This window comes from Gasterosteus aculeatus, chromosome 2, assembly GCF_964276395.1.
Source record: "Gasterosteus aculeatus chromosome 2, fGasAcu3.hap1.1, whole genome shotgun sequence".
Classification (NCBI taxonomy): Eukaryota; Metazoa; Chordata; class Actinopteri; order Perciformes; family Gasterosteidae; genus Gasterosteus; species Gasterosteus aculeatus.
The window spans coordinates 15,569,641-15,582,615 of NC_135689.1; the positions used below are offsets into that span (position 1 = coordinate 15,569,641).

At 44.8% G+C, this 12,975-nt stretch overlaps 1 protein-coding gene across 6 annotated transcripts in view; it reads left to right on the forward strand.

Annotated features, from left to right (window-relative positions):
* The window catches only part of cep104 (centrosomal protein 104), a 26,336-nt gene extending 13,393 nt beyond the window's left edge, over nt 1-12,943 (forward strand). For 4 of the 6 annotated variants that reach the window (XM_040193304.2, XM_040193305.2, XM_078093810.1 and 1 more), the window contains 10 exons: nt 574-750; nt 4,344-4,532; nt 5,058-5,153; nt 5,412-5,493; nt 6,059-6,131; nt 6,266-6,371; nt 6,455-6,593; nt 7,968-8,035; nt 10,262-10,349; nt 11,221-12,943. In XM_040193304.2, coding sequence (XP_040049238.2) covers nt 574-750; nt 4,344-4,532; nt 5,058-5,153; nt 5,412-5,493; nt 6,059-6,131; nt 6,266-6,371; nt 6,455-6,593; nt 7,968-8,035; nt 10,262-10,349; nt 11,221-11,351 — 1,149 coding nt within the window. In that variant the 3' untranslated portion in view covers nt 11,352-12,943. Of the gene's footprint in view, nt 1-573; nt 751-4,343; nt 4,533-5,057; nt 5,154-5,411; nt 5,494-6,058; nt 6,132-6,227; nt 6,372-6,454; nt 6,594-7,967; nt 8,036-10,261; nt 10,350-11,220 lie in introns of all 6 variants that reach the window. The other 2 variants (XR_013453428.1, XR_013453429.1) reach the window with 1 other exon arrangement.
* The last annotated feature ends 32 nt before the right edge of the window (nt 12,944-12,975 follow it).

The following is a 12,975-nucleotide window of genomic DNA, read 5'->3' on the forward strand; positions in this document are numbered from 1 at the left end:
GCCAGCTGGACTCTGTCGCGGTGGGACTCGTGCATTGGGGCGTCTGATGAGTAATAGAGGGATGGAGGTCTTTAGGAGCTACGGCAGCTTCTCTTTCAACCAGTTCAACGCTGGCCACAACTGTGCACACCAGTGCCACGAGTCTCAGCCCTCTGAAATCACCGCCCTCCCATTCTGGATCTCAGAGCAATGACTGAATGCCTGTTTTTACGATAGGGACAAATTATATGTGTTTTTTGTGTGTGTCTGCCAAATTTCCGACGTACATTCCACTCACCCGACGAGGTTCGAATGGCAAACAACTGAGAGACGTTTTTCCAAAAAGCCGTCCTCCGTCTCAGTGTGATTTTCCACTTGTATTCCCTGTCACGACTTGTCTCTCCAGCAGTCGCTGGTGTTGAATGACAAATCACCACGTTTAGCATCACAGACATGTTTTGTAAGTGATTTACCGGACAGAACACATACTAGGCTGCTTTGTCTTACAGGGGCTGGCCTGCAGGTCTACGTCGACACCGCATGGCACAGTGAGAGTTCCAAAGACATTGTCTCTTCTTTGTGTTCTCCTTTTAGGAAATTGCTGTTTTGAAGGATGTACGCGCTCTGCATGTAATCCCTGGTGAGCTGGTGAAGCCCTTCAAGTCCAACTTCCCCTCTCGTCCGGCTCAGAGTCGGGTCGAGCTGCTCCAGAAGCTGCTTGCTGAACTGGGGACGGAAAACTCGGGCTTCACCCCGGACAACGTCATGACGGTAAAACACCCAAATCATGAAAAACGACCAATTTGTTTTGCGTCAGAGTTTTAATTGATTGTGAATTATTCTGGCTTCCGATGGGGAAGTCGAGAAAGGCCGACGTTGCACATTTCTGCTCACGATCACATGTTGATGATCGTGTTGCCCTGTGAAACCTTCGACAGCTGGAAGGAATGGAAGTTGATAATATGATGCTATGATTTTCTTTAATCTTGAGATTATTTTTATATTGCCTTCAACTCTCTCAATCTTTACATTTTTGCGACACAGGGACATTTTTTGTGGGTTTTCTAATTATTATTTGCAGCGGCCAGAAAAAGGGCCACCTCAGACAGCGATCTCAGACTCCTAAACTACTGCTTTCTTTTGGCAAAGTATCAATTTGATCTCTCCCCAATCTGGAAATAGCAATCACGACATATGCCCTATAGCATGAATGCACAAGCACTCTATATCGATTCATACGGTGTGAAGCCATTACTCCACTTCAAATTGGCTTCCATCGGGCTAATTTTCCATTACGTTTGGCTTGGATATTAGACGGTGACTAACTGAAAGGAGATCAGTCCCTCCCTGACTTTCTGTGGCCATTCAGTTCCCCCAGACAGGATGTCAGCAAGCCCCGCACAGCTGAGACCCATGTCGTCACCATTGGCATCCGCTTCTCATCCCGCGCTCTCCTCCTGTTCCCAGCAGTGAGCTAATATCTACGTGCCAACTGTCTAACTGTTGACCAGGCCGGGCAGGACAACCAGCCGTCCCCGTCCTCCTCCCCTCTCTAGTTTACCACCGGTCCGACTCGGCACGTCTTTTATCAGCAAGAGCAAACCGTAAGGTTTGACCACTCTAAAGCCAAACGCACACAGAGGGCATCGGGTGGCCGGTGTGTTTGTTGTGTGTTTGTTGTGCGTGCTCAGCGCCTGTCTTCTTTGTATTGGCTTTCTCCCTTGTGTGCCTGGGAGACATTTCCAGTCCGGACTGAGACGTGACAGGAGGGCTGTGCTTTTACTGCACGGCCTTCAAACAGTTTGATGAGAAACATTTAGGAGAGACCAGGTTTAGTGCGGAGGGTTTATATTTAACTCTTCCTTTCAAAATAAGAACCAATATATATATATATATACCTCTAAATATATTTCAACCTGTCAGTATGTGAGGCAAGGCAGTTTTCTTTGGTTAGCAACAAGGCAATTCAAGGTGCTTCACATGAAACCATTAAAAACATCCAAACATAAATCAAAGATTTAAGAACATTGATTGAAACATAAAAGAAAAAACTTCATTAAAAAAAAGAAAGAAGTTAAAGAAACCTGAATAAGAAAATATAACATGAAAGTCTATTTGTGGGTTCATCTCTCTCTGACACAAGGTCAAATATATATAATTTGTAGGGGCGTAACGATTCATTTTAACAACGATTCGATTCGAATCACGATTCATGGTTGCCAATTCGATTCATGGACGATCTGGGTTAATTCAGAATGATTCGATTCGATTCAGTGACTTGAAATCGATTCAGTAACTTTACTTTACTGTCTTTACTGGACAGTGCGGTCAAAGTTTCTGAGATCCCTGTTGTTTCTTGTAAGGAAATAAGGTTTAAATTAATTATGGATATGATAAACAAGCAAACAACAATTAATGGCAAATGTATTAACCTTTTATTTGAATCAAGTGCCATTTTCAATGTAAACATTACACAATAATTACACAATGTTTGGATCAATTCACAGAACCCCGGATTTTCAACCACATTGTAGGGTCGCATGTCTTTACAGATAAACTTGGCAATTGTTGCTGTGATGTTGGGTTTGGTGCTGGCGAGGCCTGAGGTGTCTGCAGAGCTGGAGTTACCTGCTGCTGCTGCAGCGGTGACGCTGCTAGAGGTCCTGACTGTCGCCGTTGTTTAATCCCACGGCGCCTTAGTAGATGGCTGAAAAGATTCATCTCGTTTCCGTGTTTTTTATTTGGCTTCTACATATTCTACAAACAGCGACCGACTTATTTAGAACACCTCCATGTTTGCAAAAGCCAAAATGTTTCCACGCGCTGGATCGATTATCAATATCAGCAGGAATATAAATCGATTAATCGATTCAGTGGACGAATCGTTACACCCCTAATAATTTATAAATTCAATGTCGTGGATGGAGCTTCAAACTTTTAAACCCACTAGCTATTCCAGCCGTGCAGAGGCCACGGCCAAGGAGAAAGTCAATGGGGGGGAGAGGGACAGTAAACCGCTGCACATCAAACCGGTACCTGGTCCTAAAAGGAGGCGTGGGAAGCCTGAACTAACTTAAGGACAACTGAATCCTGAAAAGTAAGTAAAAGTAAATCTCCCGAGGGTATCGGCCTCTTTAAATATCCCCACCAGTCCTCCTGACCGCTCTGCGGTGTTAGCCCAGCTATGTTTTGAGCATTTTTCCTTTTCCCCCCTGCTGTTACCTGGGTGATCCGCTGCGGAGCGGCAGCCAGAGGAAAAAAAAAACGGGGGGTTGGTGATTGAATTTCTTCTCATTAAAATGAGAAGTGGCCGGCTGAGACAACAGAGAATGAAGGCAAACTGTCCCAGAATCGGTTGAACGAGGGCCGGCTGGCCTTTACACGCAGTTTAGTTTGAACGCTCTCCTCTGGCAGGACGGCCATTGTGCTGCGACTCTCTGCACACAGACTGTGTCGGGTTATGGGCTCTTTCCACGTCCCTTGGAACGAACAAATGCGTGCGGTTTCTGCACACGACACCAGACTGCGTCTATGGCTTTCTACTGCGTTGACTTTTATTTGTTAAATAGCCAGCAACGAATATTTCAGGATCAGAAAACAGCAAACATTTTTTCCCCTAATATGTCAGACATACAAGTACGAGTTTGACTTGACGGTTGGTGCGTAACAGCAGGCAGTACGACAATGGATGACAAGACAACACTAACAGACAATAAAGGGCAGTTTCAGTGTAGTTACAGGGGCGCGGCAAGGTGCTCAAGGCTTAAGGAAGAAGGATGAAAACCCCCGGAAAATCAGGTTGTACAGCGCTGGGAAAATGGCTGTATGTGAAATTTGCATGAAAATTAGCATGAAACTGAAATCAGGGTCAGACCCTTTCGCTGTAGCCGTCATGCAAATTCCACACAAAGTCATATTCTCAGCGCTGGCAGCCAACCCTACGTGCAATGATCTCTTCCGTGTCTTTGACGTTTGCATACGGGGGAACGACGACTGGAAATTTGGCGACTTCATGGTTCTCATGGTCAAACAAAGGGTCTTTCTAAAGACTTCTAGTCAGTTTTCTTTCTAAAGCCACCACCCTGAAGAGAGTAACCTGGTTTCTGCCCCGCCTGATGTTCATGAAATGAGGTCACTGCAGAGCGACAACTGCAAACGGCAGCTCAAGTTGCACGAGCTGACTCGCAGTTCAGTTTTACAGGCGTGACGTTTTTCTTTCATTTCATCTTTCAAAATGATATTTTTCTTTCAGTTGCACCCATATTTCTTATTTCCATTAAAGGTGTCTCTGTTCAATAGGATGTAATTCAGAGTTCCTGCTCACTGCTGCCATGTTCATAGAAAGGCCTGTTTTCCTCTGTCAGTTCTGTGCAGCAGCTTTGGAGCACAACGCATCGGCGGTTCGGGATCTGGCTGCACGCGTCATCTTGTCCATGTACCAGCAGCACAGAGCAGCGGTTCTCCACCACCTGCCGCCCAACAATGCTGTGGCACGAAAAAACTATCTCTTCAAAACCCTCTTTGATGGCTTCTCAAAGATTGATGGAAAGCCGGTAAAGAATCTTTCTTTGACACTATTTCATTTCATTGACACCAATTTTTCTTTTTTCTTTTTCCAAGCGGACAGTAACAGAGATTCATGTTCCACAGAAAGACAGCGGCCTCCGTTGCTTCCTTTGCCAAAGCAAACACGGCCTCCCCCATCTTTTACTCACCGAAACAAACAATGCATGAATATATTTGGGGTACAATCTAAACAAAATGTTGCACCTCTTCCAAATCCTTTATGTCGTCACCAAATGTTGTCGAGGACTTATTAGCTGAATCCACCACCGCGGCGCCCCAACAAGTCAGCTTGTGTTACCGTGAAGTCAGTGACTCACACAGTGACCGTGTCTCACTGGCGTTATTGGGGACCTCGCCTTCCCATCACGTAACGCCTCGAGGAGTCTGGACAGCTTAAAGCTGTTTCGTTTTAAAGACGGCAGGTCAAGAAAGATCTGTGATCCAGGAAACGATACAGACGGGAAGAAAAAGAAAACGCAGTGACAACTGACAGTGAGTCTCATTTCTCCCAGGTTTCAAATGAGGGAGGTGGTCAGCAGGAGGGGCAAAAGGCGAAGGAGGAGATCCACTCTCTTCAGGAGCAGCTGGCCGCCTTGAAAGAGATCACAGTAGGTGGAGTTGTCATTAGACTGCGATTACACGACGTCCCGTAATGGCCAGTCATTCGTTTTTATGATTCCACAGAGACCCGGTAGAAGGTTTGTGCAGCTCTTTAGGTGGTCAGAAACGAACATGAACAGACGCAAACCCATATTATTTATCTTTAAGAGTCTTATGAAGAGGAAGAGCTTTCCTTCTATTCTAATAAGCCTTTTTGGAACTGTGCTCTGATACTTGTTCATGTTCATCTTTGTCTGCGTGTGAAGGAGAGAGGGAACGACACCACCAAAGGACAAATGCCAAAGAAAGAAGCCCCAAAAGCTGAGTCCCAAAGAGCTGGCAAGCCAAGTACGTACAAGTGTCCAGAAAAGCAGACAAAAAGCGCTCAGTTCCTAATCGCATTAAAGATATTCTTTAGTTGAGTTAAACACTATTTTGTACAAACTCTTATTTGGATTGCTTTAAAGCACAAAGGGACATTGCTTTATGTTTCAAAACAGCAACATAGTGCCAATGCAGTCTTTTCAGCCATGTAACCTGTTGTGGGCTACTTAGAAGGTATCTCTGAGGAAATGACTTCTAAACCTATAAATCAATGACCGTTTACAGAGGGGATAAGGGGCATTGCAGGGTCTGATTTAGTTGGTGGTGGTTTAGCAACAGTGCACCCGAAAGTCTTCTTGTCTCAACATGTCAATAACAGAACGAAAAGCTCCATTTGAAGACTATATAACAACAGGGCTTTACACCAATGCAGCCATTCGATTCCACCATGAACCTAAAGAAAGGGGGTGCAGGCACTGCTCACGATTGTGTTTAATTTGACTGAAATATTTCTGATATCAGGTAAGTTAAGTGTTCGGTGATGTTTGCAGTCGTGACAGATAACACATGTTGTCTCCTTTATTCCCAGCTGCCACAAAAGTGCCGCAGAACAAGGTGGCAGACAGTATTGACGTCCAACCATCCGTCAACTACCTGGACAAGTAAGAGCCTCAACGGAGACGTTTTGAATCAAGTTGACTGGAGTAACGTGGCAACACGGCATGTTGATCCTGACATCACGGGTCTATTGTTTTCAGCTTTCATAGACGGTGCATTCTTTTCCCCACCATTTCAGCCTGTGTATATTCTGCGGGAAAAAGGATTCATTCACAGAGGACGGATTGGACCTTCACTACTGGAAACACTGTCCCATGCTGAGGCGATGCGACGAATGTCGACAGGTAGACGTTTCCCCTCTCAGAGGTGTCTGCGTGCGCGTAGTCCTCCCTGAGAGACCAAAGGGACTTCTGCCTCGTGTCCGCAGGTCGTGGAGATAGCCAGCCTCACGGAGCACCTCCTCGGCGAATGTGACAGCAGGTCCATGTTCAGCCAGTGCCCGCGCTGCTCGGAGGCCGTGGCCTCTGAAGATCTGACGCGGCACGTTCAGGGCCCCGCCTGCAACGGTGAGCGCTCGGCCTCAATCCGTCGTGCAAAACGCGAGATGAAAATCATGCTTTTTGTTTTCATTACGGTGGATTTTATTTCTTTTTCTTGTATTTATTGGATGGTTATAGTTTAGACACAGATGTAATCAGTAGGAGATATGCGACATGCAGAGAAGGTCCAGAGCCAGAGTTTGGATATTGCACATAAAAGTTATAATCAATAGGCTATCAGGACACGTAGACACATAGACAGTATGATCAATTACAAATTAAACCAAAATGACTAAAAAAACTGTCTCTTTAACTTTGTAAAGTTGTTAATCAACAACATTATTTAAATAACTCTGATCAAGCCACAGCACATCCTTTGTGTCATATTCGTCATTTAGCCATACAAATGAGCACTACAGGAGATCCTTTCAGACATGCTCTTCTATGTAAATGTGCCGCCAATTCCACATATCTGTGTTTTCCATAGAAGTTGCTATCAGACTTGTGTGCACTGTGCGGTTTTAGTGATGACTTAGTCTGATGTTTACATTTGCCAATTTTATTGACTTTGATTACGGGCCACAAATCCTACACTTGATGGAAGCCTAGTGAAGTAACTACTTGTTAGGTTTAGTACTGGTAATATTTTGGGCATCGGCGGCAGCTTAAAGACTGAAAGCAAAGGACTGGGGCGACAATATCTCTGGTATCATATGTAGCGTCCTCTGGCTCTTTGGTTCCATTTGGTCTGTACCAACACACAAGATGCTTCATATCTGATTTGGCCCATTTCCAATTGAACCTGTGCATGATTAAGCTCCTTTACTTAGTGACTCCACTATTTCATTTTGACACAACTTCAACGCGTGGCTGTGAGGTCACTAAAGCCTCTGATATAAACGTATTTCCAGAGCACCGTGTCCAAATTCCACTTGACATTCTAACGGATGATGAGCAGGGCCGGTTGTTTGAAACTAACACTATGGGAAAGTACAAACAGCCCTCTTGCCAGTATTTACTTAATGAAAGCTGAGGTCGGCTTTTCTTATGGGGACTTCTGGTTCCCGTTTGTTGTTCCCATTTGAAGGCAAAGTTTACTGTAAATGTACGAAACTGAAGACGCAGAGTTGTTGTATAAAGATTTGCATTACGTCTCTATTGCCAGCCGTTTGTCTCCATAGATAATTGATGCCAGTGAGCCTTTTGTATTACCATGACCTTCACGTCTGTCTTACCTTTGTTGGTCAGCAATTTAAAGGAGGAAAAACAGTGGATTGAGTTCCGCCTGATGTTCCTGTTCCTATTCAGGTGTTTTGTCACGGGTGTCATTTTCCTTTTCTCTGGACATTCTCTGTAATTGTATATTAGGTACTTTAAAAAGGTGTCATGTGTCTGTTTCAGGGCCCATCTCTGGAAAAAGCTCCAATCACTGTCCTTTGTGTCACAACAACTTCCTGCCCGGAGAGAAGGTGAGATTCAGGTTTTTCTTTTTTCATTATCTCAATGATCTGTCTCACCTTGGGGCACCTGGCCAAGAATGAGAACAACACACACAATGCAAGTCATGAAACCCCGTCGTAGCGATGCCTCTGTATGACAGCATTGGTAAACAAGACAACCAGCAAGAAGAAGTCGATTTCTATGAAGTAATAATCTTGTTTCACCGGATTCGGCACAATATCAGATGAAGTTCTCAGATGAGGTACTCATTAAAACGATGGGTGGAGACACACACACACACACCCTGGCCACAACAGATTTTCCCATAGTTTGAAAAGCATTTAAGTTCACTATGATTTAAGGTTGTTGATCCATGAAGACGGTGGACAACATTTAAAAGCTTTCTTTACCAGGCAGATATAAATGAGTTTAAACCCTGGGTGAATAAAGGATGCTCAGATATTTAATGGATCAACACATCTGGGCAATCAATAACAGTTGAACACCAATGTCTTGTTTCACATCGAAAGGAAAAACTAGACTTGTTTCTAAAGTAAAAGAACAGAGGTGAGAAAGCATGAGAGACCAAACTGGACCATTTCTTTTGACTGACATCTGTCATGTTTTGTGTGAAGAAGTATCTTGATTTAAATAAGATCATAGCATGTGGACCAATCGCTAAATAGAAGCAACGTGTGTTTATTTTTCCACATAAAGCTTATTGTTTCCTTACAAAATAATAAAAAACAAACAAACAAAAAACTGGGTCTCTGGCACAGTGCGGCTTTCTAGACTTTACTGGGGCTCCTTTTGGTCAGATGTCCTCCAAACCGGACTTTTTATCGTTCATATTGACACGGAGACTCAAAAAGCATCTAATGTGAGGCCGGAGGAGCAAACAGGTGTCGAGGTAAAACACTGATATTTTGCTCCTTTCCAGGCTTCAAAGCGGCCTTTGTTCATAACGGGCCGCTTCATGTGTCTCAGAATGAAAAAGATACCGTCACATTCTTTACATTCCTGTTAGTTTAGGGGCCACAGAAGACCAATCCCAGATTTAGCTGTAAAAATATATAAATTACATTTATTTTTAATGGATTGGCTTTCCCAAAATGTTTTTTGTGGTCAGTTATTTTGATATTAGTTAGTTGGTATTAGTTATGAATACTGGACAGAAGAAGGCTTCTGTAAGGTTGGATATGCGTATGTTTCCTTTGATTGCAGCAGAATAGACAGTTTTCCTGCTGCGTGTGATGATTGCAACGTTTGTGGGACACCCTGAACACCTGGCGTAACCTCAATGTGAAAAATGACATTATTTAACCAGCGGGGAAAATAGTTTGCTCACGTATCAACGCTCTTGCAGCTTCTCATCTGCAGGCTTTTTGTGAGAGACGTTTAAAATGGAAACATTCTGTGACCCACTAACAGATGAAACGACAGTGTAGCCTTTCGTGTGTCTTCCGTTACGTCTCCTCCACCGCGGCGCCTAATGAATCATGCAAACTCGTCTTTCAAGGACCCACGAGAGCGCCGGGAATCAGTCTGACCATCACCTGCCATCTTAATGCCTCTTTATAATGTGTATCTTTCCTGCCTTACAATTATTACACTGACATTATTTAAAAGCGCCGCTCCGGGTATCCGGTCTGGTGTTGTGGCCGGATGTACGTCATGTGAAATGGGCCTTTAGGCTGGTGGCAGCATGGACCAGGTGTGATCTGTTACAGATAAGCCGTGCACAACACTAACGCAGCCTTATTATTGCTTTTTAAAAGGCCTTTTAGCCTTCGTGTCTCTGAGTGTGTCCTTGTCGACATTTAGACAAGAGAAACAAAAACGAGGCGTAAATTAAACACTTTATTACCAGTTTTCAGGTCTGTTTAACCGTCTGTATTCCCTGCAAACATCCTGACGCCAAAGTAGAATAAGGTACGAGAGACATCGAGCCCAAATGTACAGCGACCATCACTTTGCAACCATAGATACCGAATTTGTGTTCTCATTCAAAGTGGGACGCGCAACATACACTCCCCCCACCTCACACACCCTAAATACAAAAAAACAAAAAGAAACCAGAGAAAAAATAACTCACAGAAATGCTCGTTCTCGCTGATGAAAGACTGCAGTGTTGGTGGGAGGGAGGGGAAGCCGTTGGGGCCTTGACTGGGCCCACAGTCACCCGCGGCCGTCCCCCGGCAAGAAGGCATCCGGGAGACGAGCGTACTCACTGAGCTACTTTGTCCCCCTGGCAGGCCTGGAAGGCTCACCTCATGGGGAGGGAGGGCTGTAAACAAAACTGCCGTAGGACTGCGGTGTCCCAGAGAACCCAGCCGGCACAAGGTAAAGCATTCACACACACACACCCCCCCGACGCCCCCGACCCCAGCCGCCTCCCTAACACTCGCTGTGGAAGCTGTAGCACGCTTGCTGGTCAAATGGTCACGTTGTAACTTTTCCATCATGGTTTCCTTGAATGAGGCATATTTAAAAAAAAAGGTGTTGAGATTAAATGTGTCGTTAGTGACTGAGTGGATGTGGACTGCTGGATATGTTCAACACCTTATTATTAGCTTCGTATTAATGGGTAAATGTTTAATTCTTTATATATTAGTGAAATGTGAACAATGTTGCACGTTTTTCGAGACACCAGCTGTTGCCATCGGTAACCACCAGTGTCGCCAAATTAACCAAATTCCGATAAGCAAATGGCATCATCCACAGCGTGATGTACAGTGGCTCATAGGTTCACTTTTTCAGGGTTTCCGCCCAGGAAGAAGTTGGTTAATGTTTTCAAACAATCGCCTCATGAAATACTTATTTTCTTTTTGCACCTCTGCCCTTTGTTTCTACCCAATGGTTCATCTTTTATTCCGTAAAAGCGTATTCGTTTTGCATGATGTCATTGATCTCAGGCTTGCTGGCCGGCCTCTCCTAATGCCTCCGTACATTTCACCGTACACGTCAGTGTCACTTCGCTCCATATTGACAGTAAACCTGGTGACTGCATAGACTCCGTGACGGTGCGGAGTCAAAGAGCGGCAGAGAGGCGGTATTTCCACCTGGGCAACAGTGTAGCCATGTTTGTACTCGCATCACAGGTGATGCAGGCTGCTTTGCTGAATTTAAAGTTTGTTCAAAGGTTTCCCTTACCGATTGTGTGTGTGTTTGTGTGTGTGTGTGTGTGTGTGTGTGTGTGTGTGTGTGTCTCCAGGCAGGGCTGGCGATGGGGCCAACTTGAAGCAGGCCTGGTCGGTCGGGGCCAGAGGCAGAGCCATGGGCAGAGGCAGCCGGATCCCGGCCTTGGCCCCCCGGGCCAGGGGACATCCTCCGGGGAAGCACTGAGGCACCTGCAGAAACAAACACTCCTCCCCACCGTCCTGCACAGCGCCACTTTTAGAAAAGACATCTGGATGTTGGATCTCTTTTGTCTGTATCTTAAGAGTCCGGCGTCACACACCTGTCGGGCTCCCAAACATGTGCCCACCGTGTGCTGTCGGCTGGTATCCCCTTACAGAAGAGCTCTGTTTTTGAGCCTCTTATATTTCAATTTGCTCGTGTCCGTTGTTGGAGGGACCGCGGACGGGCAGGAGATGTAGAGCTCGACACGGGTCGGTGGCGTGCATGTAAGGCACAGTGTTTAGGGGGATCTGTGAGCAGAAAAGAAATGGAAAACGTCACTATGTTTCTCCTTTTTGTGTAGAAACCACGTCGTTTCGTTTATGTGTGTCTACGTAGAGAGTCCGCCATCTTGAAGCCGCCATGTTTTTTGCTTTAGCCCAGAACGGAGGAACGTCCTTACGCATCACCCGAAGGCCGCCCTGCTTCTCCGCTGTAACGCAATCCCGTCTGACCCCTGCTGCTCCTGAAGCTGTTGTTATGGTATGGTTGGCTCCTGGAGCGAGGCCACCGGCGCCACCGTGGTTTTGCACTGGACGGCTCACGTTACCGCCGTCGCTGGAGTTTTGCTGGAGTTTTTTTTTGTTGTTGTTTAAAGAACGATCAAAGATGTCCTTCATTCCAACTCCACGCCCTCAGTTGGTAGTACGGGCTTTCGCTGATGACATCACTGTGATGTCATCAGCGTTGTGTCTCCAGACGCTGCGAACGTACAAAACAATTTATACATGAAATCTAATGCAGCTGTACATTTTTTTTACTTAAAGGATTTACGGGGTTGTATTTAATGAGATTTGGATCACAACTCTTGAGGAAAATCCCCGGGTATATAATACCATTAAATACTTAATCAGTCACTAGATCTTCCCAGAGCGCAGGTAGAGCGACTGACACTGTGAAGGAATAAGCATCCTCGAGCCTTTGACAACGCGAGTGTACCCAACACACTGCCATCCGTTTACATTTCTCCTTCCATTTTCTATAAATTATATCGAAGGAATGAAGTAGCACATGCTAAGTGTCCAGTATAGTATGACCTTAATTTATTTTCCTTCTTACTGCTGATTGACGATCTTGACGAAGTAGCACAGCTTTGTCTTCCTCCCCGGACTCACACTAAAGAGATGGATCTATTGTATGCAGTTGAACATGACGTAGACTGACCCGGGCGGACAGTCCGAAGGACTTTAAACTGATAATATTTTGCTAGATTTATTTTTAATGCTAGAAATTGTACTTCCATTGTACTGCAAAGTGTTATGATGATGTTGATTGTGACATATCTGCAAAAACCATTCTTAAAACAGGTTTTTGAACCTTATTTTAGCAAACTGTTATGTTAGAATAATACCTGATAATGTGGTTGATAACATTTACTGTTGATGCATAAAAGTATATTTTGGTTTGAACTACCCAATCCTTCACGTTGGCTTTTATATGAATCTATGACGCAAAAGTGTATATTTGTCCTGTTTTCATTTGCATAATAGTCAGTATTTATATCTGTATTTGTTTAAATAAAGCTATATGACGCTGGACATCGCAGATGTGGTTTGTCGTTCATCGTCCA